This window comes from Aquarana catesbeiana, linkage group LG06, assembly GCF_042186555.1.
Source record: "Aquarana catesbeiana isolate 2022-GZ linkage group LG06, ASM4218655v1, whole genome shotgun sequence".
NCBI lineage: Eukaryota > Metazoa > Chordata > Amphibia > Anura > Ranidae > Aquarana > Aquarana catesbeiana.
In genome coordinates, this window is record NC_133329.1 from 243,976,449 (window position 1) to 244,002,003 (window position 25,555).

The 25,555-nt window shown below is 42.1% G+C and overlaps 1 protein-coding gene across 6 annotated transcripts in view; it reads right to left on the reverse strand.

Annotated features, from left to right (window-relative positions):
- Nucleotides 1–25,555, reverse strand: part of HECW2 (HECT, C2 and WW domain containing E3 ubiquitin protein ligase 2) — a 479,776-nt gene that overhangs the window by 48,851 nt on the left and 405,370 nt on the right. For all 6 annotated transcript variants that reach the window (XM_073633114.1, XM_073633112.1, XM_073633113.1 and 3 more), the window contains 4 exons: nt 21,876–21,985; nt 20,513–20,633; nt 17,971–18,084; nt 1,162–1,314 (listed from right to left, as the gene is read on the reverse strand). In XM_073633114.1, coding sequence (XP_073489215.1) covers nt 1,162–1,314; nt 17,971–18,084; nt 20,513–20,633; nt 21,876–21,985 — 498 coding nt within the window. The remainder of the gene's footprint in view (nt 1–1,161; nt 1,315–17,970; nt 18,085–20,512; nt 20,634–21,875; nt 21,986–25,555) is intronic.

The window sequence follows — 25,555 nt, forward strand, 5'->3', positions numbered from 1 at the left end:
GAGACAATGGGCTAGGGCCACACATAGTAGCAGGACTGTCCCCTCTGTGTCTATGTACAGATATGCTGTAGCTGAGTTGCAATGACTCAGGTGCTTAAAAACCCAAGCATCTCCTGCTGCTAAGAGTCAGATGGCAGGGGGTGACCAGGTCACTGTAGTAGGAACAAGCCAGAGATTGGAGTTTCACATAATGCTTTGTAAAGCAGAAGCAGCAGGGGGATATGCATCCTCTATACTGAACGGTTACTCCTTACCGTGATAACAACCAACAGTGGTGGGAAATATAAAAGGCACCCATTGGTACTTTAGCAAGGTAGCTTCCGGTTCTTCATGCCAACCAGCATTAGGCCCCTTTTAATCAGGGAAGATTCTGTTCCAATTAGGAGAGGATCAGCTTACAGATCCCCTGCTGATTGGAGTAGAGCGATCGAATCACACATCCATGTCCGCTCAGTTTTTGCAGAGCGGACAGGGACAGAGCCCGCTCTGCTCTATGGGCAGCCAGGAATAAACAGACTCCCCTGTCCGTTTACACCTGACTACCTCCATTCCGCTCTACCTAAACAGAAGTGGATGGATCCCCCCCGTTTTTTGTTTTTTTTTGGTGGACAGGATCGGACCTGGAGGTAGGCGGGTATAAAAGGAAACAAGTCAGTTTACACCCACCAGTCCATAGGAATGCATGATCCGGTCAGGTCTGACTGTCACGGATGGCCGTACCAACAAAATGAGTCTTTAAAGACAGGGTCACATCTGAGCCTTTGCTATGGCTCTGGACCTGGATGGTGCTCCATGGCTAACTAACACAGTACATTCAGGTAAACAGGAATATAGGAGCACACCGCATTTCTCTTAGATAAACATGTATTTTTCTGTACGTGCAAAAGTTATAATGGGGGAAATATGCATATATTGCAGAGATTATATTTTTGTTTATTTTTCTCAGAGATACACTTTGACTCTTCAAAGGAAAAACAACTGGTCTGCAGTCTCCACTCACTAATGGTGCAACAGTGAGATCCCAGGGACTGCTGCACCCCAACTTTAAGAGCACCTCAATCAGTGGGGAAAATAATTAACCTTATTATATTTAGAAGCATGTGGCACATTATTTAGGTTTTAACTTACACTTACGAAGAAAAGGAATAAAATAGAACTTACCATTCATGATGATTGTCAACGAATGCAGACATTGGACTTATTTGTACCGTATAAGTGTCATTTGCAGAATATTCAAATAAACCATAATAAGGATTAAATAATTCTCTTGAGACAAGAAAGAAAAATTCCCTAGATGGCCCACTATAGTCCAACCTTAGAAAAAGAAAAAAAATAATTGCAGAAAGCTATTTGACTACATTTAAAACGGAACTCCTGTCAAATTAAAAGTACAGCTCTTTTTGGATTGCTAAATATTTTGTTATAAAACAACCATCTAATTCTGACATCTTTATTTTGTGCAATTTATTCCCTGTCATGTGGCCACAATCCCCCTATTTAAAGGAGTTGTAAGGTCTGGAGGTTTTTCACCTTCATGCATTCTATGCATGAAGGTGAAAAACATTCTGTGCTGCAGCAGCCCCCCTCTTCATCCCTCTTCTCTGTCACCAACAACGCCCTGGATTGCAGTATATTGTAGCTGCTGACAGACAATTCCTAGTACCGTTATCAGTGTCAGTTCTCCCAGCCCTGCTCCTGATGTCACAGTTTTCTTATGAATGAGCACACATAAGCATCCTCATTCATGTGAGAGCTCCGAGAAGGGAATCTGATGGAAGTGACCGCCCTCAAAAGACACACCAAATGACCAGCCTTAATTTAGCCATAGATGCATTGAAATTTGTCCGGCTGGGTTCTCCCGGTGATGATCCTGGCCCCTTTTTCTTTGTTGAGTGCCCCCACAGAGAGCCGCTTTCCATGGGGGCACTCGTGCGGGCACGCTCCTGAGTCCTGCTGCTGCGTCGCTGCTATCAATCTATCCAATGAAAACCCGAGAGAGCGGCTGGAGCTGCTGGGCTTGTCCTCGACGCTGGAACGATCGGGTTCAGGTAAGAAAAAGGGGGGCTCCTGGGGGCTGCTGCAGCACAAAAGATTTTTCACTTTAATGCATAGAATGCATTAAGGTGAAAAACCTCAAGACTTTACAATTCCTTTAACTAGGGGGATTGTGGCCACGTGACAGGGAATAAATTGCACAAAATAAAGATAGAACAATAGCAATTTTTGCATTTTGGGCACATCGCTGACTTTAGGTTATATTATTGATTGCATGGGACGGTTTAGGAATAAGGAATATCTTCCACTTTAATATGTCAAAATAATAGTATATTTAAACAGAATTACAGTAACCTCTTCATGTGGTTTAAATTTAATAACATTAAAGTATAACTAAAGGGTAAACAGAGTATTGGTAACTGTAAGCGCAAACACACAAGTCCATATATAACAGGAGATATAAAGGGCTGAGCAACTTAGTCCATAGAGGACAGGCTGGAAGTTCAAGGGTTAAGTGGTAACCAGTAATGTAATGGTTAAAGTAGGCTTGTAGGCTAGGCGGCTGCTGTCCTCAGAGAGCTGGCTCTGTGATGGAGAAGAGAGAGGTAGAGAAGGAAGCGCCACCTGAGTGTAGTATTAACAAATGATGTTTAATGACACCAGGTAAAAACACACTTACAGGATAAAAACATATAAAAGGCTCATCTGTATAGGTATGTGGTCCTCGGTGTTCCCTCTGATCCTGTGGTGGTGACGCTGCAGGGATGCTGGGCTGCAGAAGGTAGATTACCAGCCGGGAGCTCCTTCTGTGGCCATCAGGAAGAGACTAGGGGCCGGCGTGGAGCGTGCATGACGTCACAGTTCGTCCGTCTACTTCTGGGTTCGGTATCCAGGGGAGGGATCGTCCAGGGAGGAGGGCTAGCAGGGAGGTTGAGAGAAGGCTACGCGCTCGGAGCCACTGCTCCTTCAATAGGCCTAATAGGGAGGTGTCTGCAATGTGCTTTTATATGGCAGTGCTGTGGGATAACAGGTCCCAGCATCTGTCAAAAGAAAGCACAGCGCCACCTGTGGGCGGGAGGTGAACTACAAGGTAACATAATATACACAGAGAAAAAAAAAAGGAGGTTATATAATAGTCAGTGTCATGGAAACGTATATATGAAGAAGTGCATGGTAGAAAACATGGAGACAATAATATTAACAATAGTAAAAATGGGAGTAACAATGGGGGCAAAAAATGGAGGTAAGTATAAAAATATATATATATATATATACATATATATATATATATATATATATATATATATATATATATATATATATATATATATATATATATATACATACACATACACATATATATACACATACACATATATATATATATATATATATATATATATATATATATATATATATATACACACACACACACACACATATATGTGCACATGTAAGTATAAAAGCATAACATAATAATAATTCCCATGGTGATGATACAAAAGAACCAGAAAATGCAACGGTAAAGATTAAAAAAAATAAAAAATAAAAATAAAAAAATAAACAACAATTAAAAATTATTAAAAAAAATAAAAACAAAATTAAATAATAATAATAAAAAAAAAAAAAAAAAAAAAAGAGGAAGGCAAAAAAATGGTGAAAAAATTATGGTATAAGAAGTGGACATGGATAAAGCATGCGTATTGGGAAAACACAAGAAACAGGGAAGCACGTATCTGTGCAGGGTTCATAAAGATATATATAGTAGCAAGGCTACATCTGTAGGGGTGGTCTCATGAGGAAACGGGGTGGCTTAAAGTAGTGTGTGCACCTCAATATCCTCGTTCAACCCCCCAGGTGCTAAAGTGCCCAAAGAGTAGATCCAGTAAGTTTCTTGCTGGCAAAGACGTTTATACCGCTCAGCGGCAGGGTATTTGGCCGGGATTGCTTCAATGACCCACACACTGAGGCCAGCTGTAGATCGGCCGTGGTGAGTCAGGAAGTGTTTAGGGACGCTGTGGTGGTCATGGCCTTTTTCAATAAAGCGCCGGTGCTCCCCAAAATGTGCCCTTAGGGCTCTGATGGTTCTGCCGACATATATTAGGCCACAGGGGAAGGGGAGGCAGTATATAACAAAGTCAGTTGAACAGTTGTAAAATTCTTTTAGGGTATAGTTTTTTCCTTTGACAGTGAAGGTTTTCTGACCGTGTTGTATGAACTGGCAGGTTAAGCAGAGGGGTTTTTTGCATTGATACATCCCTCTGAGGGGTATCAGGGTAAGCGGTGATGAGGTGGGTTGGGTAGGCTTAATTCTACTGGGTGCAATTTTACTCTTAATGTTTCTGGATTTTCTATATGCCACTTTAGGTTTGGTATCAACTGTGGTTCTGAGATGAGGGTCTTCCAACAGAATAGGCCAGTGTGAAGCCAGGATCTTCTCCATTTTCTTGTATTTGTCATGAAATTGCGTGATGAAGCGGGTAGGTTGTTTACCAGTGGTAGGACGGTTGGGGCCTGGGGATAGACTACGGTAATGATGGAAGGCCGCGTCTATAAGTGGGGTGGGGTATCCTTTGTCTAGGAATTTTTTTGACAGAAGTTGTCCATGGGTGTCATAGTCTGAGTCGAAGGCGGCAGAATTGGCTGCGGGGGATGTTGTTGACCCATCTCGGATGGTGGCAGCTATCATAGTGTATAAATGAATTACCAGCAGTAGGTTTGGTAAAGTTTCTTGCATATATAGTTTTGTTGTCATGGCAAAGCCCCTCAGAGGGATGTATCAATGCAAAAAACCCCTATGCTTAACCTGCCAGTTCATACAACACAGTCAGAAAACCTTCACTGTCAAAGGAAAAAACTATACCCTAAAAGAATTCTACAACTGTTCAACTGACTTTGTTATATACTGCCTCACCTGCCCCTGTGGCCTAATATATGTCGGCAGAACCATCAGAGCCCTAAGGGCACATTTTGGGGAGCACCGGCGCTTTATTGAAAAAGGCCGTGACCACCACAGCGTCCCTAAACACTTCCTGACTCACCACGGCCGATCTACAGCTGGCCTCAGTGTGTGGGTCATTGAAGCAATCCCGGCCAAATACCCTGCCGCTGAGCGGTATAAACGTCTTTGCCAGCAAGAAACTTACTCTTTGGGCACTTTAGCACCTGGGGGGTTGAACGAGGATATTGAGGTGCACACACTACTTTAAGCCACCCCGTTTCCTCATGAGACCACCCCTACAGATGTAGCCTTGCTACAATATATATATCTTTAAGAACCCTGCAGATATGTGCTTCCCTGTTTCTGGTGTTTTCCCAATACGCATGCTTTATCCATGTCCACTTCTTATACCATAATTTTTTCACCATTTTTTTGCCTTCCTCTTTTTTTTTTTTTTATTATTATTTAATTTTGTTTTTATTTATTTTATCTTTACCGTTGCATTTTCTGGTTCTTTTGTATCATCACCATGGGAATTATTATTATGTTATGCTTTTATACTTACATGTGCACATATATGTGTGTGTGTGTATATATATATATATATATATATATATATATATATATATATATATATGTGTATGTGTATATATATATATATATATATATATATATATGTGTATGTGTATATATATGTGTATGTATATATATATATATATATATGTATATGTATATATATATATATATATATATATATATATATATATATATATATTTTTATACTTACCTCCATTTTTTGCCCCCATTGTTACTCCCATTTTTACTATTGTTAATATTATTGTCTCCATGTTTTCTACCATGCACTTCTTCATATATACGTTTCCATGACACTGACTATTATATAACCTCCTTTTTTTTTTCTCTGTGTATATTATGTTACCTTGTAGTTCACCTCCCGCCCACAGGTGGCGCTGTGCTTTCTTTTGACAGATGCTGGGACCTGTTATCCCACAGCACTGCCATATAAAAGCACATTGCAGACACCTCCCTATTAGGCCTATTGAAGGAGCAGTGGCTCCGAGCGCGTAGCCTTCTCTCAACCTCCCTGCTAGCCCTCCTCCCTGGACGATCCCTCCCCTGGATACCGAACCCAGAAGCAGAAGGACGACCTGTGACGTCATGCACGCTCCACGTGCGCTCCACGCCGGCCCCTAGTCTCTTCCTGATGGCCACAGAAGAAGCTCCCGGCTGGTAATCCACCTTCTGCAGCCCAGCATCCCTGCAGCGTCACCACCACAGGATCAGAGGGAACACCGAGGACCACATACCTATACAGATGAGCCTTTTATATGTTTTTATCCTGTAAGTGTGTTTTTACCTGGTGTCATTAAACATCATTTGTTAATATTACACTCAGGTGGCGCTTCCTTCTCTACCCCTCTATAACTAAAGGGTAAATGTTTTTTTTTAGTTTTAGATTTAGAGTGAAGAGGGATTAGAACACCTGCCAGGTTTTTTTTTGCTGGCTGTGCCCCCATTAGGGAGATTCATCCTCTCTATTTGTCCTGTTTACCAGTATCGTTGATAGTGAAAGTACAAGAAAATCACATATTTTGGGTTGACATCTAATCAAGAATAGAAAGGAAATCTTCTAATGGGGACATTAGTTCTGGTGACCCTGGGGACACACCGGGATTGCCCTACTTTGAAAGGATTTTCTCTTACTTCCTTTTTTGGCTATGGGACAGGAAGAGAAGTGAAATCTCCCAAATAGGAGACAGATGGCAAAAACCTGACAGGGGTTATAACTCCCCTACAAAATGGAAAAAAAAGTTTGTCCCTTAGTGACCCTTTAAGCTGGACATAAATAGCAAATGGACAAACATGCAGCGCTCAATGGGTGCCAGCAATAAAAGATTGTTGTAGGAAGTGTAAACAATCAAGTTCATTTATTGGATGCACATGAAGATAAAAGTCAGACACTGCAGACAAACAGTAAAATCAACCTTGGTTAAAATCAATAAACACAGTCAAAACTGTAGTACTCCGAAATAGTAGTGTCAGCGATCTGCCATGACTCCAGTAAGCAAAGGGTTAATGTCAGCAAGTAAGATGTGTGTGTCAAGCCTTAGCGGCAAACTCTGTGGCTGAAATGCACATGAATGATGGAATGGGAGGGTTACAGCTGACTGGAGTGCAATGGAGGGTGCAATGAGGAATGCAAAACTCACTGTGACCAGAGATGTGATGTAAGCCGCGTTGGAAGATTTTACTAGTCCCGCTGGCTGGCCAAACACGCGGGGACCTGGCTTCTGGAGCCGCGCTTTGGCTTGTGCAACTGAATCCAAGAACCGGAAGAACCCGAGCTGAGCTGATCAGAGCCGAAGGTTGCTGGAAGTGAGGAGAAATCAATGCTGTGCGGAGACAAGTGCTGGGCGGATCGCAAGCTTCTTTATGTTGCCATAGCGACCATGACTAACATGTTTCACGCGCCTGCGCTTTGTCAAAGTCACAGGCGCTGTTGGCAAAGTGAGATAAATAGGCATGTGAGTGGGAGGGGGAGGAGAGTGTCAGCTCTTGAGACGTTCACCCCTTGTATGCGGAAAACACAAGTAATACAAATGTACAATTATTGCATAGAGCCACAATAATAGATGTAAAGAATATATTGCAATCAAGAAAAAAGTGAATCAAGTGGAAAACAAGAACGAAAAATAATGATAAAAATGAGAAAAAGGAACAAAGGGAAATAATGATAAAAAAATAATCATTAATTAATTAATAATAAATTAAATAATAAAAAAACAATAGTGATATTGAAATCGATATTTAAAATGAACAAAAATAAATACATGCATGAATACAAATATAAATATGTATATATTATTATAATTGTTGAAGAAAATGAATAAATGATTGATTAATGACTAAAAACTGATACAGGAAGGGAGACAGGTTTGGGTACAAAGGGATGGACTAGAGGAATTTTTAGAATTATATCAAAAAGAATCCGTAAAAGTGTCAGTAAAAGATCCAGGGATATTGTACTAACAGCCTGGACTTGGTCAAATCACGCTGAGGACATCAATTTCTTCATTGAGTCCCTCAGGCGAGAGGGAACCCAATAGATATATCCAAAAAGTCTCCCTTAGATTCAGAAGGGAGAACCTTTCATTTTTCGTTAGGGTACCTCTAGGGATGGCCTCGATGGCAAGTACTTCTATTTGTCGAAAGTCTTTATTGTGTACCAGGCAGAAATGTCGTGGACTGCTATGTTTAATGCATCCCTTTTTAATTAGTCTGCGATGCTCACCTATTCTAGTTCGCAGGGTACGTATCATACGACCTACTTATAGAAGACCACATGAGCAACGCAGGACGTATATAACGAATTCTGTAGAACAGGTAATATATTGTTTTATCTTGAAGGACTTGCCTCCATTGGTAGCTATTTCAGAGTGACCATGGGGAACTGACTGACAAGTGAGGCAGTTTCTTTTCCGACACTGAAAAATCCCAGTTCTATTATCGAAAAAAGTTCTAATATCAATAAAGGATCCCTTATTAGTCAGTTTGGGTTTGGTCAGTTTGCTGGGGGCAATGATGTTTTTTACCGTGCGTGAATGTCTAAAAATGACCTGTGGACTGGAAGGAAGTAAGGGGGCTAAAACTTGATCAAGTTTTAGGATGTCATAATGTTTGTTTATTATTTTGGTGATGGCTCTGTATTTACTATTAAAAGTGGATACAAATCTTGCTGTATGGGTCGTGGTCAATGGCCTGTCGTTTTTATTTTTTGGCAATTATGTCTTATTTTGGAGAAATGCGTCCATCACTAAAGCCTTGGGATATCCTTTCTTCTCAAACTTTCTTTGCATAAGCCGTCCTTGTACCATATAATCTTCTGTTTTGGTACAGTTTCTTCGTAATCTGTGGAACTGACCCTTGGGAATGTTGTCTTTCCATGTGGGATGATGGCAACTATTATAATGAAGGTAATAATTACCAGATGTAGGCTTGTTGTGATTGCTAATGATGATAGTTTGTTCATCATGGGACAAAACTAGATCCAAAAACACCAGTTTGTTCTGGTCTATCTCATGTGTGAAGGACAAACCCAATGAATTGTCATTGCAATAGGCCACAAGGGTGGAAAAAAGATCTGGACCCCCACTCCAAATCAATAGGACATCATCTATATAACAGCCGAAAAAAACGATGTATTGGGAGAAAGGATTGTCAGTCCATATTTTCAAATCCTCCCAATACCCCATTGTCAAATTAGCATGTGCCGGGGCAAAGCTGGCTCCCATAGCTGTGCCCCTCCTTTGCAGGTCCAGAAACGTGAAATAGTTGTGACACAAACAGAAGTCTATGCTGTGAAGCAAAATATCTGCTTGCCTGGAATTCATATCACCATTTTTGCCTATAAAGTGCTGAACAGCAGCAATACCCACCTCATGGGGTATTGATGTGTACAGTGAAGCAACAACTAACGAGGCCCACATATAATCATCATGCCAGGAGTATCCTTTCAAAAAGTCAATGACATGACTGGAATCTTTGATGTATAATGCTAATTGGCATACTATCGGTTGCAATAAATGATCAATCTACACCGACAGGCCACTGGTGAAACTGTTTGTGCTAGCGACAATGGGTCTCCGGGGGGGTCGACCAGTGCACCTTTGGAAGATGGTAGAAATAGAGAGTACTACATGTTTTTGGAAGCAAAAAACCTTTTTCTTTAGCATCGAGTACACCCCCCTATGACCCGTCTTTTTTTAAGGGTAACCAGTTCACATTGAAAATTTGGAAAAGGATCAGAGGAGAGTCTTAAATAAGTATCAGTATCTGATAACAATCGATAATAACTACCAATGGAGGCAAGTCCTTCAAGATAAAACAATTTATTACCTGTTCTACAGAATTCGTTATACACGTCCTGCGTTGCTCATGTGGTCTTCTATAAGTAGGTCGTACGATACGTACCCTGCGAACTAGAATAGGTGAGCACCACAGACTAATTAAAAAGGGATACATTAAACATAGCGTTCCACGACATTTCCGCCTGGTACACAATAAAGACTTTCGACAAATAGAAGTACTTGCCATCGAGGCCATCCCTAGAGGTACCCTAACGGAAAATGAAAGGTTCTCTATCTGAGTCGAAGGGAGACTTTTTGGATATATCTATTGGGTTCCCTCTCGCCTGAGGGAGTCAATGAAGAAATTGATGTCCTCAGCGGGATTCAACAATGACCAAGTCCAGGCTGTTAGTACAATATCCCTGGATCTTTTACTGACACTTTTACGGATTCTTTTTGATATAATTCTAAAAATTCCTCTAGTCCGTCCCTTTGTACCCAAACCTGTTTCCCTTCCTGTATCAGTTTTTAGTCATTAATTAATCATTTATTAATTTTTTTCAACAATTATAATAATATATACATATTTATATTTGTATTCATGCATGTATTTATTTTTGTCCATTTTAAATATCGATTTCAATATCACTTTTTTATTTTTTTATTTAATTTATTACTAATTAATTATGAATTTTTATTTTTTTATCATTATTTCCCTTTGTTCCTTTTTTTCATTTTTATCATTATTTTTCGTTTTCCACTTGATTCACTTTTTTCTTGATTGCAATATATTCTTTACATCTATTATTGTGGGTCTATGCAATAATTGTACATTTGTATTACTTGTGTGTTCCGCATACAAGGGGTTAACATCTCAAGAGCTGACACTCTCCTCCCCCTCCCACTCACATGCCTATTTATCTCACTTTGCCAACAGTGCCTGTGACTTTGACAAAGCGCAGGTGCGTGAAACATGTTAGTCACGGTCGCTATGGCAACATAACGAAGCTTGCGATCTGCCCAGCACTCGTCTCCGCACAGCATTGATTTCTCCTCACTTCCGGCATCCTTCGGCTCTGATGTGCTCAGCTCCGGTTCTTCCGGTTCTTGGATTCAGTTGCACAAGCCAAAGCGCCGCTCCAGAAGCCAGGTCCCAGCATGTTTGGCCAGCCAGCGGGACCAGTGGAATCTTCCAACGCGGCTTACATCACATCTTTGGTCACAGTGAGTTTGGCATTCCTCATTGCACCCTCCATTGCACTCCAGCCAGCTGTAACCCTCCCATTCCATCATTCATGTGCATTACAGCCACAGAGTCTGCCGCTGAGGCTTGACACACACAGCTTACTTGCTGACATTAACCCTTTGCTTACTGGAGTCATGGCGGATCGCTGATGCTACTATTTCTGAGTACTTTAGTTTTGACTGTGTTTATTGATTTTAACCAAGGTTGATTTTACTGTTTGTCTGCTATGTCAGACTTTTATCTTCATGTGCATCCAATAAATGAACTTGATTGTTTACACTTCCTACAACAATCTTTTATTGCTGGCACCCATTGAGCACTGCATGTTTGTCCATTTGCTATTTACTTCCCTCCAGGAGTTGGCAGCTGCACTGGAACCTAGCCTTTTGATGAAGTATCAGTAAGACAAGACAATGGTTTTATAATGATATCAGTTTTAGCGCTTAAGGACCCACATTGTTTTTTTAAGCTGGACATACACTGATCAAAATCTGTCTGGGGCAGAAAGTGTGTAGCCGTCTCCTCTCAACTGAAGTCGATCGTTTGACTTCTGGTGAAGGAACATGTTATAAAACTTTTCTCGATCAGCAGCTGCAGCCAAACGGCTGCAGGTACTTCTGTCAGAATACGATGTCCCGACGGGGGATTCCTCCAGCCATCTCGAATGTGTGGATAAGGCAACCTGGCTGATCAAAAAAATAAATAAATCATCTATGACCAGTTTAACCAGTAGCTGACCAGCTCACGCAGATATATTGCGGCAGGTCAACTCTCCTGCGCGAGCCGACATACCTGTATGTTGGTCCGTGCAAGAAGAGTGGGCACGCGTGCGCTGCCCTTGGCGCGGGTAGCCCATCCCCCCTACAGTTAGAACACATCCAGGGAACACACTTAACCCCTTGATCGCCCCCTAAAGTTAACCCCTTCCCTGCCAGTGTCATTTTTATATTGATCAGTGCATCTTTATAGCACTGATCAAAGTAATAATGTCACTGGTCCCCAAAAAGTGTCATTTGGGGTCAGATTTGTTCGCCGCAATGTTGCAGTCCCACTAAACATCCCAGATTGCTGCCATTACCAGTAAAAACAATAATAAAAAAAAAAAGTCCCTAAATCTATTCCATAGTTTGTAGATGCTATAACTCTTGCGCAAACCAATCAATATACGCCTATTGCGATTTTTTTTTACCAAATATATGTAGAACAAGAAATATCGGCCTAAACTGATGAATAAATTAGCTTTTTTATATATTTTTTTGAATATGTATTATAGTAAAAAAATATTTATTTATTTATTTTTTTTTTTAAATTGTTGGTCTTTTTTTTTTATAGCGCAAAAAATAAAAAAAACGCAGAGGTGATTAAATACCACCTAAAGAAAGCTTTATTTGTGGGTAAAAAAGGACAAACATTTTGTTTGTGTACAGCGTCGCACGACCGTGCAATTGTCAGTTAAAGCGATGCAGTGCCGTAACGCAAAAATAGGATTTTTTGTAACAGCTTACCTGTAAAAATCCTTTTCTTTCGATGTACATCACGGGACACAGAGCCTCAGTAATTACTGATGGGTTATATAGGTATCACTAGGTGATTGGACACTGGCACACCCTAACCAGGAAGTTCAGCCCCCTATATAATCCCTCCCATAGGCGTGCGCACAGGGTGTGCCAGGTGTGCCTGGGCACACCCTAATCACCTTGTGTTTTGCATATTCCCCCCTGTTTAGACCACTGATATTTCATCCCAAAAAAAAATGTTACAAAATAAAATACTTTAAAAATAATAAAAATAAAACTACTGACACTGGCCACTGCCCTACTGACACCATCAGTACATATACACATGCATATGTATTTGAGCTTTGGGGTGCACACCCTAATGCAAGAGGCTGCGCACACCTATGATCCCTCCCCTTACAGGGATACCTCAGTTTTGTAGCAAAGCAATATAAGTGTATTAGAAGAGGGGCGGGATCTCTGTGTCCCGTGATGTACATCGAAAGAAAAGGATTTTACAGGTAAGCTGTTACAAAAAATCCTATTTTCTTTCTTATACATCACGGGACACAGAGCCTCAATAATTACTGATGGGATGTCCCAGAGCAATGCTATCTGAGGGGAGGGGAACCACAACCAAGTAGGGCGCAATCAGACCTGAGGCCGCTGCCTGCAGCACACTACGCCCAAAGGCGATATCCTCATGCCTCCTCACATCCACCTGATAAAATCTGGTGAATGTATGGACTGAAGACCAGGTTGCGGCCTTGCAGATTTGAGCCATAGAGGCCCGGTGATGCACTGCCCAAGAAGCACCAATAGCCCTTGTGGAATGTGCCTTGATCTGAAACGGAGGAATCTTCTGTTTCAAACAGTAAGCCTGAATAATCAATTGTCGAATCCATTTAGAAATGGTAGCTTTGGACGCTGCCTGACCTCTATTGGGACCTTCTGGCAGCACGAACAAAACATCCGTTTTGCAAATTTTAGCAGTTGCTTCCAAAAGCAGGTTTTGACTGCTCTTACAACATCCAAAGAATGTAGTGACCTTTCTTCCGAAGAACAGGGATCTGGAAAAAAGGAAGGCAGAACAATGTCTTGGTTTAGATGAAAATCTGAAACCACCTTCGGTAAAAAACTAGGATGAGGGCGCAGTACCACTCTATCCTTGTGTACAATCAAATAAGGCTCTTTACAGGAAAGAACTGCTAATTCTGATACTCTTCTAGCAGAAGAAATGGCTACCAGAAAAATGAACTTCCTTGTCAACAAGACCAAAGGAATCTGACATATTGGTTCAAAGGGCTGTTTCTGTAAAACAGACAGAACCAAGTTCAAGTCCCAGGGGTTTAGGGGCGCCTTAAACGGAGGATTAAGGCGCGTCACCCCCTGCATAAAGTTTCGGACCAAAGAATGCGACCTGGCCCCTGATGGTACTCAAGGACAGCTTCATCTCTAATCCCATTTGTAGAAAGTCAAGAATTCTACCTATTACATACTTTCTGGGATGCCAACCCCTGGATTCACACCAGGATACATAAGCTTTCCAGACTCTATGATAAATTACTCTGGAAGCTGGCTTCCTTGCATTGATCAAGGTGACCTGAAAGCCCACGATTCTTCAGAATGTGGGTTTCAATAGCCAAACCGTCAAATTTAGCGTTTGTAAGGCAGGATGGAACACTGGACCTTGGTTTTCGGGTATTAACCACCAATTGAGGCTCTGACACACCGCATGAGACAGCTGCATTGGAAAGTATAATGCCTGAACCCTCTTGTTCCAGGTCGACAGGATACTGTGTTGCAGTAGTCTTGAATGAAACTGAGCATAGGGAACTGCTTTAAATACAGACACCATCTTTCCTAGCAGCCTCATACAAAGGCGGACAGAAGGACCCTTCTTGGTCCTGACTACCAGAATCAGCTCCCTTAAAGAAGTGATCTTTGCCTGAGGTAGAAATACTTTCTCCTGGCTTGTATCTATAATCAGACCCAAATATTCCAGTCTTCTTACTGGTTTTAGGAAAGATTTTTCTAGGTTGAGAATCCAACCTAGGTGTTCCAGATACTTGACTGTGGTCCTCAAGCTCTCGTTCAAAGAGGCTACCGACCGGTCTATCAAGAGCAGGTCGTCTAGGTATGCTATGACAGTTATACCTTGGGCCCTTAATCTGGCCAGAGGAGGAGCCAAGATTTTTGTAAACACTCGAGGTGCAGTGGCTATCCCGAAAGGCAGAGCCACAAACTGGAAATGGAGCCCTCCTATCTCGAAGCGCAGGAACTTCTGATGAGCAGGAAAAATGGGCACATGCAGATATGCATCTCTGATGTCTATCGATGCCAGAAATTCTCCTCCCCGCAGGATGGAGACTACTGTCCGAATTGATTTCATGCGGAAGGACCGAATCCTTAGGAATCGATTCAGATCCCTTAGATCCAGAATGGGTCTGACATCCCCATTTGGCTTTTGGACCGTAAAAAGGTTGGAATAGAAGCCCAATCCTTGATCCTTCGTGGGAACCACCATAATGACCTCTTGCGATAAAAGCCGTTCTAACGCTAGAAGGAGCGACTGCTTTTTCTCTGGATGCCTGGGGACATTTGATCTGAGGAAACGAGGAGAGGGAAATTCTTGGAACTCCAGTTTGTAACCTAATATTACCGTGGAGATTACCCATCTGTCCTGAAAGTCCTCCTGCCAGAGCTTTGAGAACTGTAGCAGTCTTCCCCCCACTCGAGCGAGCGGGAGCGCCCCTTCATAAAGAGGCCTTAGTGTCTTGTCTAGTAGACTTCTTCCTCCAGGACTTCTTTTGTCCCTGGGGTTGACTCTTGTTTCTTGACCCAGACAGAGGAGGTCGTCGCGACTGCCTGGAGGCTGATGCCGCTGGCACTGGGGACAGAGTCCGTTTGAAAGAGGGGCGCTTACTCTTTCTCTTAACAGGTAAAAGAGTTCTTTTCCCACTAGAGATCCTTTGGATATAGTTATCCAAGTCTTCTCCAAACAGCCTTGCACCATGAAATGGGAACCCAGCCAGGAGCTTCTTACATGGTGCTTCAGCTGACCAATGTTTTAACCATAAGATTCTACGAATATGCACCAACCCAAGTGAAAGACGAGAGGTCTGCATGATAGAATCTCTGATGGCGTCAACAGCAAAACATAAGGCCGCTGGAAGGTTAGCCAACCCCTGGGCCTGCTGTTCAGGTAAAACTTTGATGACCTGCTTAACATGGTCTCTTAAGTATTGACAGACTCCAATCGCTGCTATTGCCGGTTGAGCCACTGAGCCTGCTAAGGGGAAAACATCTTTCAACAGGGATTCCATCTTTTTATCCACAGGATCCCTGAGCATCTGAGCATTGTCTACAGGACAAGTCAGACTCTTATTTACGGAGGAAATGGCGGCATCAATGGCCGGTATTCCCCAAATCTTAATAAACTTTTCTTCCATAGGATAAAGTGTTGAAAACTTTTTCGGTGGAAAAAAACGTTTATCTGGGTGATCCCACTCAGAATAAAGGAGCTTTTCAAGTAAATTATGAACAGGAAAAGCATGTGCTGTTTGAGGAGGCTTCAGTGACCCCAACGAAGAAGAGGGTTCTTTAACTGATTCAGATACGGGCAACTTAAATGTGGAGCGGACCAATCCAGCAAGGATCTGCACTAAGACTTTCTCATCCTGAGAAGCTGCAGAGGGCCCTTCTCCACCTGATTCCTCTGAAGAGGAATCATCCGTCCCATCCCGATCCTCTGAAAGGGATTCTTCTCCCCTATCCCAAAGCTCTTCAGCCTGAGGGTCCTGTCTAGCAGAGGAAGGCCTAGTGCGTTTTCTTCCACTGAGTGAAGATGTGATCACGGCCATTAATCTTTCCTCTAACCCATTAATGGTTGAGGAAAAAACCTCCTGCGTAATATATACAGGGGCTGAAGTGCCAGAAGCAGGTGTAGCCCCTGACCCCAATGGCTCTCCCTGGCTAGCCATCCCTGGCCCCTCAGGGGGGGAAGATGCTGCAGACAGGGGGCCCTCAGAACCCGAAGGAGATCCCCTAGAGCCTCTGGTTCTTGAGGTATTTGAACCTCTTCTACCCATAGTGCAAAGCAACAAGGTGGAGGTATCACAAAAATGAACACTGACTGCTGAGTGATGTAGTCTTAGCCACAGCCTTGCTACCAATGGCCAGTCCTAGTGTTTCCTTAGTAAATGCTGCCTAGGGGAATGCCTGTGTTCCACCTTACATGCGACCTGTCAGCTGTGTCCCTCCAAAGGCTGTGTGCACCTGTAATGTGTGCCTCTTATAGCCATGCAGCCGGCAGTGTGGGCGTCTGAGCACGCTGAGGCCGCGCTGACGCTCCGCCCCCCCCACTCTACCACCCCCCCTCGTTTTTTCAAAAAAAGTGCGCTTCCCGCGCGAGCCACCCCTCCTGTTCTGACAAGCATGGAGGAAAAGGCCGGGGGTGGAGGGGGAAGGAGAGAGGCCAGCAGTGATGGGGCCTGCACGTGGCAATGACGGCGGCGGTGACAGTGCGGTATACTACCGCCTCACAGACCACCTGTGGCCCCCCCTATTCTTGGGGGGAATCACCCGGAGGAGAACCCCCATCCCATCCTACCTGGAGCTCGGCTGGAGGAGCTGTGAAACACTGAGACAGACATCAGCATGAGAAGGTATGTGCTCTTGGCAGCCCCTGGTGGTGACAATAGGCATAGCATGCATTTACTTCAAAGGAGAAACCCACTAGAACTAAAAAATTCTGTGGAATCTCCCTTACCTTATCCAACCGCAGGGTTCTGTATACAGACCCAATCTTCACCTCTCACGGTGGGCTCCGTTTGGAAAAAACCTTCAGAGACTGGGGCACCCTACGGATAGGGGGATCCACAGTTCTGGGCCTGTAAAGCACCCGGCCAGCAATAAGGCTAGAAAAAACATTTTCTGAAATGCGGGGTCCAGCTCTCTAAAAAGAGGAAGCGTTACAGGTAAAACCTCGTTTCTTCGGACACGAGGCCTGGGTACCATCCAATTCGGCCTAAAAAGGACACTTTGAAATGGATCCGGTTCGCCTGGCTTGCCCAAGTATAGGATATAGGATATTCCCTTTGGAGCTCAGCACAGGACATCTTTACACGTCCAACACCTAAGACACTGGCGTAAAAACTGAGGTACCCCTGTAAGGGGAGGGATTATATAGCGGGTTGAACTTCCTGGTTAGGGTGTGCCAATGTCCAATCACCTAGTGATACCTATATAACCCATCAGTAATTACTGAGGCTCTGTGTCCCGTGATGTATGAGAAAGAAAAACGGCCTGGTCATTAAGGGGGCAAATCCTTCCAGGGCTGAAGTGGTTTACTGACATAGGTCACAATGTTTATGATCACTATGCAAAAAGAAAAAATTACAAAAGCCATAGTGTTATGCTTACCCTTCTTCGCCAACAAATGTAACATACAGCTTGTTCCTCTGCAGATCTTTTCTGGAATATCCCATAATTTGGTTGAAGGCATCTTCAAGTAAATGGTCTCTTCTTATAATTAATCTGAAATAAAAGGATGAGATAAAATGGTGAAAAAACTTGGTAAAGATCTTCATTGTTAAAAATGTATACTAGTTAAGGAGCCATGAGGCTGAGCATTTTTCGCATACTGTGGTCCTGGAGCTAGTATACTACCCTTGGATTGAAGAGACTGATTTTTAGAAAGGTAACACACGCCCTTATAAGTTCTTGATCTCCCATTTGTGTCAGTACAAAATATAATGGTATTAATGAATCCACTGTTAAATTACAATATCTCGATTTTTAAAAACAATTATTTATTTCTGCAGTGTCAGGCATTAAAGTGTATGTATAGCCATTTTTTTATATTTTTAGAGCAAGAAAGGGTTAAAACCCCCATAAGTTTTTTTTTGTGTGTGTGCGTGTGCCATTGGGGAAATTTCATCAGACTTCATGTCCCAAAGAAGCAAAAGGAAATTTGAAAAAGTGAGGTGAAATTCCCTCTTAGACAGTTGTCCCTGGAATTGGGGTCCCAACTGGAAGATTTGCTCTCATCTCTTGTTTTAAGAACAACTTTGTTCTCCCTTACTTTCTTTCTCAGTGACAATGGCTACCAGTACAAATACAGGGGTGAAACTCCACAATGGGGACACAGACAGCAATAAAAATTTGACAGAGGGTCTAAACCTTCCCTACTCTATCCAAAACTAAAAACACAAGTTTAGCCTAGAGATTAGAATGAAAATCCCATATGAAAATAGTGTCTCTGTGTATTACACCGAGTGTCCCTACCCACATACTTCTAATAAACTATTCTGGATATGTTAGTGTACGTAGCTGGATCTTTGAGATAATAAAGTCTTGTACAGTCAACAGCAACTTTAGCTTTTAGAGCTTTCTAGCGCTGGTAAGGTTGCTGTCACCAAAACAAGGCATCCAAAAAGAGGGTGCCCTGAAGATGAGAAAATCTTCTAAACAATTAACAGGAAACGAATTGCACAGGAATCCTGTGTGTCTTTTGGTCTGTTCCAGGTCCGAATTCAGCCACAAATTGGGGCTGAAATCAGACCTGAAACGGTGAATGGAGAAGCACCGGACACCTGCTGTGAGTTGCTCCGTGCTCTAGTGTGAACCAAGCCTTACACCAACGATTGTTGGGCTCAAGCAGATTTTTAATAATTTCATATTACGTTTTAAGGACTCAGGCACTCCCCTTTCATTGGGGCTTGAGAATTGCATGGGCTTGAAAGGATAAGACTAAAAAAAAAAAATAGGTGTTCTGATGTATCTGGGTTTCATCTATTACAGTGCTACAAATATTTAATGCACAAACCTGGAACAAGTGTGCAGATCTGAATTATGACTTGTCTTATCTACATGATTTTTATGTGAGTGATTTAGAAAGTACTTATAGCGTTTAAAAACCTAAAAACAAAACAAATATATTGCAGCTCACCAGTCCTTAGATGAGGTGGCTGCATTCATTTTCTTTTTTTTAGGACTTTTTCTGCCTTTATATTTACCATCCTGCAAATACTTCCTGTCCTTGGATGGCTACGTTCACTCATCTACTGCATCTTTAGAGGCAGCCATAGTTTTCACTCGGGTTAGCCTTCAAACATGTCTGCCATTGTTCATCTTTATTATATGAGGCATGACGGGATTAGTAGTTTACACAAATATGATAACATTGGATTATGCTTTCAGTTCAGCTCATATGGCAACATCAACAGATATTTTATATACTTGCTGAAAATGTTCTTAGCCTAAAAAAAGAAAACAAATGCAGCCGCCACATCTAACTACTGGTAAAATGCAAAAATACATTTTTGTTCTTGGGTTTAATTAAATTTTATGTCACAACAAGGTTATCTGCAATAACAACCTCCATATTTCTCTTGCCACTGAATTCCTTTGAGATTTAAAGTGGTTGTAAACCTCAGACATGAAATATGAACAAAGCATATCCCTCTATAGTGTGTACTTGTCTCAATCCAAAGCACTAAGTGTCATTTCTGTCTGCTGCTTTGTTTCTCTGCCATCTGCATGAGTCACTTTTGACAAGTTTTCCTGACACCAAGAGAAAAATGGTGACTGGAGAGGAAGCTCCAGCTGATTGACAGTCACAGCTCTGTTCCTGTGTGCTGTGTGGAGGGGGTGTGTCCATTCCCTCCAATCAGCTAATGAGCTTTCCTTACCGATATAACTTCAGTTCTCACAGTTCTCCGCCCCCTTGCTTTTCAGACCTGAGGGATCCTGAGTAAATTCTGCATTTTGAATGGATGGAGGGGAAAGGAGGCTGTAGATAAACAGGTACAATTTATGCAGGAGGATTTCTTTCATCCCTGTGTATCACCTGAGGCCAGTCACTTCACTGGGTATATGTAAGGGTTTACAACCATCTAAAACCAGGACAAAAAACTCAATCAAAAAGTATTAATATTATACAGAAAAAAAATATAAACTTTACTTTAATTTCCCAGGTCCCTGACCATAGCCTTTAGTTTCCAATTTTCGATAAAAATTCCGTAACTTTGCTTCAAAATCCCTCTTATAAGGTGCTGGTGCTCTGGCATTGGCACGCTGAGTTCCTGGAAGAATCAGAATCCATTAGTTAGGATCAGTTTAGTTGCAGTTTTGGTTAATATGTATATACTACAATCTGACTGCAGAAGGCAAACTGATGAGTCCGCTGTGACTTTTTTTTTTTTGGCTAAGAGAACAGTATTGCCCAAAGAACTCCTGTTATTCAGCTGATTTCAAGTAGGGTGGTTGTTCTACTAAAATTGCTAGTGATTAAACATAATCAACGAAATTCATATCAATCACATAGCTCCCTGTGAAGTAGCAAGGAGCAGTGGTCTATCACACACATTTGGAGTAATGTGTTCACCCTAAAACATCTTTTTTATGCAATTCCAAATGGGTTGAAAAACAGAATAAAATGTTCACTTTTTATTACAGTAACATTATTTGTTTTAACACTAGTTAAAAAATCCTTTGACTTTAACACTAATTAATTAGAAAATAAAGCTTCATAAAAAAAAATGGTCAAAGAAAGCATTTATTTATTTACACAGATGACCACCTGTCAATATTACAAAGTCAACAGCAGAGTTACACTTTTTTCTAACTTTCCAATGAATGCAGCATTCTATCCCTGTACTAGAGCTGGCCATACGTGATTTGTTTTTTTTTTCTTTCAGCCAACAGAACAGATTCCTCCATCATCACAAACAAGGTGGATGTAGGAATGCGTCCTGCTGGGACATTGTATTCCAACAGCGGCACCCTCCACTGTCAGAATACACTGATCAACAGCTGAAGTTGATTGGCTCCAGCCGTTAACCGATGGAAAGTTTTCCAACATGTTCTGTCGAGAGAAGTAGATTAAACAAGACCTACTCCTGACATTGACCCCTTTTCCTCTCCTCTATCCACCCTTCATCACTATGGCCTGATTTGTTAATGTACACAATGTGTAAAGCTGCCATACATGGCTTGCATTTCAGCGAACTCACGCTGAATCACACAAATTCAAACTGTGGGTGACCCTGTCAGCACCACCTGGCTTGACAAAAGTTGATTGTTCAAGGAACAAGGTGACAAGGTGGAAAACTGTAAGCCAAACAGTGCCTGCATCCTTTCAGATGCGGGCTCTGTTCAGGTATTCTGACAACCACAGGTTCCTGCTGTCGGAATACAGAAGCTGACAGAGAAGGTTCATCCACTCACGCTGTGTGCGTATGGCCAATTTAAGACAAACTACTAACACACATTGAGTGTCACATTCATTTCACATTGGTAATCTCTGAGAGCAGAAGATACTGTACCAGGGGAGTTTTGTGGAGAAGACACTGGCGAGCCACGCGGAGACTGGCAATAGCTGGGATGTAGTAAGGCATGTGGTGGAATATATGACATTATTTCTTCTTCAAAAAGACTGCAAACAAGCAAACAAAGGATTATTGAAACACATGAGAGATAATTGTTTTATGCTGTCCAAATGTAGATGTATTTTAGATCTATTTCTGCCTGGAAAGGATATGACAGATCGCTGTGCCTAACTTTATATTCACTTTCTGACGCATAAACTTAAGAGTAATTGTTTAAAACACATACTGTACAAGTAAATATAAGCTGCCTATTTCCAGAGAAAGTAAGTCTCCTTCCTTGAGGTGGAGTTCCCCCAGCACTGTAAGGGTTGAATGCTCATTTAGGTCCAGGGGACAAGGAGAAACAGTTTTACTTACCTGATCACCCACGCTCTCTATGGACTCTGTATTGTACTTGATAATGTCGGAGGACCTGCAACCACCAGAGCATAGGGGAGAACAGGTTGTGGCAACCAGTCTAGCAGTGCAGGCCTGTGGGACTGGAGGATCTTTTTATGGCACCCTAGACCTAGATGAGCATGTAACTCTTGCGGTGCAGCGACAGCCCCATTGCATGGGATCATTTTTTTCTTTCCCCAGAATTCAGCTTTAAGGCCTTGCACCCACAGGCTTTAGCTTGCGTAAGATAAGTGTGTACAGCAAGCTTTTGCAAACCTTTCAAGCAGCTTTACTGAAGCCTTTAAAGCACCATTTGGTTCCAGTATGAGGTTAAACACAGATGCAAGTGCTGACTGTCACAAAGGTAAAAGCTTGACGTGCATACTGCGCTTATACAACCTGATGCCTATTTGTACCATACCCTAAAGTGCCTATACATATTGTTATCACAGTATATACAGTGGGGACGGAAAGTATTCAGACCCCCTTAAATTTTTCACTCTTTGTTATATTGCAGCCATTTGCTAAAATCATTTAAGTTCATTTTTTTCCTCATTAATGCACACACAGCTCCCCATAGTGACAGAAAAACACAGAATTGTTGACATTTTTGCAGATTTATTAAAAAAGAAAAACTGAAATATCACATGGTCCTAAGTATTCAGAACCCCCTGCTGTGACACTCATATATTTAATTTCAATAAATCTTTATTGGTATAAAAGACATTAAAGAGGATTTACAAACACCTTCAACATCACATAGTCCTCTTGTGCATATAATAGTACAATAAGTTTAACTTGTACATGTAGTGATCAACCAGTTGTTAGACATAGTGGAATAGTTAGCGACTTGTTGTTCTGTAACAGATGTTTTATACAAAAGGTATACAACTTTACGGAACTAGTGATAGGACTAGAATTCCCAGCACTAGGTAATGTTGTCATGTCTGGTTTTTACACAATAAAGGTGACTTAAATAACAATGAAAACTGAAAAGAAAATGAAAACTGAAATAAGAACCAAATAGAGAATATGCAGCTGTGTATAGTACGATATAAACCTATATTGCAAGTAATCAGAATATTGAAATTCAATCTTTATGATTATATGTGTACCACTCAGACCATTTAAGCCACTTGGTTTTTGACTTTTGGTAATTTTCTTGAGCTGCAGCAAACATAAGCTCATAGGTAGCGTGGGTATTGGTCAACTCTACTATTTCCTTAAATGAGGGGGGTTTAGTATCTTTCCAGCGTCTCAATATTGCCAGTCTGGTGCTCAGTAATATGTGAGTGACTATGGTTCTGGTAGTGGCCGGTATACATTCTATTCCTAATGAAAGAACTGCCATAGCTGCTTCAGACACTCATATATTTAACTCAGGTGCTGTCCATTTCTTCTGATCATCCTTGAGATGCTTCTACACCTTCATTTGAGTCCAGCTGTGTTTGATTATACTGATTGGACTTGATTAGGAAAGCCACACACCTGTCTATATAAGACCTTACAGCTCACAGTGCATGTCAGAGCAAATGAAAATCATGAGGTCAAAGGAACTGCCTGAAGAGCTCAGAGACAGAATTGTGGCAAGGCACACATCTGGCCAAGGTTACAAAAAAATTTCTGCTGCACTTAAGGTTCCTAAGAGCACAGTGGCCTCCATAATTCTTAAATGGAAGACTTTTGGGACGACCAGAACCCTTCCTAGAGCTGGCCGTCCGGCCAAACTGAGCTATCGGGGGAGAAGAGCCTTGGTGAGAGAGGTAAGGAAGAACCCAAAGATCACTGTGGCTGAGCTCCAGAGATGCAGTCGGGAGAAAGTTGTAGAAAGTCAACCATCACTGCAGTCCTCCACCAGTCGGGGCTTTATGGCAGAGTGGCCCGACGGAAGCCTCCCCTCAGTGCAAGACGCATGAAAACCCTCATGGAGTTTGCTAAAAAACACCTGAAGGACTCCAAGATGGTGAGAAATAAGATTCTCTGGTCTGATGAGACCAAGATAGAACTTTTTGGCCTTAATTCTAAGCGGTATGTGTGGAGAAAACCAGGCACTGCTCATCACCTGTCCAATACAGTCCCAACAGTGAAGCATGGTGGTGGCAGCATCATGCTGTGGGGGTGTTTTTCAGCTGCAGGGACAGGACGACTGGTTGCAATTGAGGGAAAGATGAATGCGGCCAAGTACAGGGATATCCTGGACGAAAACCTTCTCCAGAGTGCTCAGGACCGAAGACTGGGCCGAAGGTTTACCTTCCAACAAGACAATGACCCTAAGCACCCAGCTAAAATAACGAAGGAGTGGCTTCACAACAACTCCGTGACTGTTCTTGAATGGCCCAGCCAGAGCCCTGACTTAAACCCAATTGAGCATCTCTGGAGAGACCTAAAAATGGCTGTCCACCAACAGACAGAAACTGACAGAACTGGAGAGGATCTGCAAGGAGGAATGGCAGAGGAGCCCCAACTCCAGGTGTGAAAAACTTGTTGCATCTTTCCCAAAAAGACTCATGGCTGTATTAGATCAAAAAGGTGCTTCTACTAAATACTGAGCAAAGGGTCTGAATACTTAGGACCATGTGATATTTCAGTTTTTCTTTTTTAATAAATCTGCAAAAATGTCAACAATTCTGTGTTTTTCTGTCAATATGGGGTGCTGTGTGTACATTAATGAGGGAAAAAAAATTTACTTAAATGATTTTAGCAAATGGCTGCAATATAACAAAGAGTGAAAAATTTAAGGGGGTCTGAATACTTTCCGTCCCCACTGTATTTGCTTTTAACACGGGCTGAAGCCTGTGTGAACAAGATCTTAGAGTTATTCTGGATTAAAGAATAGTCAGAGTATAGGACCTATGCATATTGTCTGCCAGGGTTTGCAGGTAGTAAGAACCAGAATGTGGTATTCATGGACACACTTTAAGGCTGAGACATGGAAGACAGCTTCAGTAATAAAACTATTAGCCCAGGTTTACACTGACAGCGGGATTGAAATCGTGCAAATTTAGCTGAACTCGCACGATTTCATTCCCGCATGATATCAATGGCAATCGCACCACAAAGTCGCCAAAAGAAAACTAATTTTGGGAATTGGTGCGGTGCCGGAAATGCGGCGTTGCACTGATTTGGACGGTGCCATTGCCCGAAATTGTCAAATCGCATGCCAAATCGCTCCAATGTGAACCAGGGCTAAAACTGGTTCCCTCTCAGCTCACCCCATCAATCTCCTCATGCATCACTGA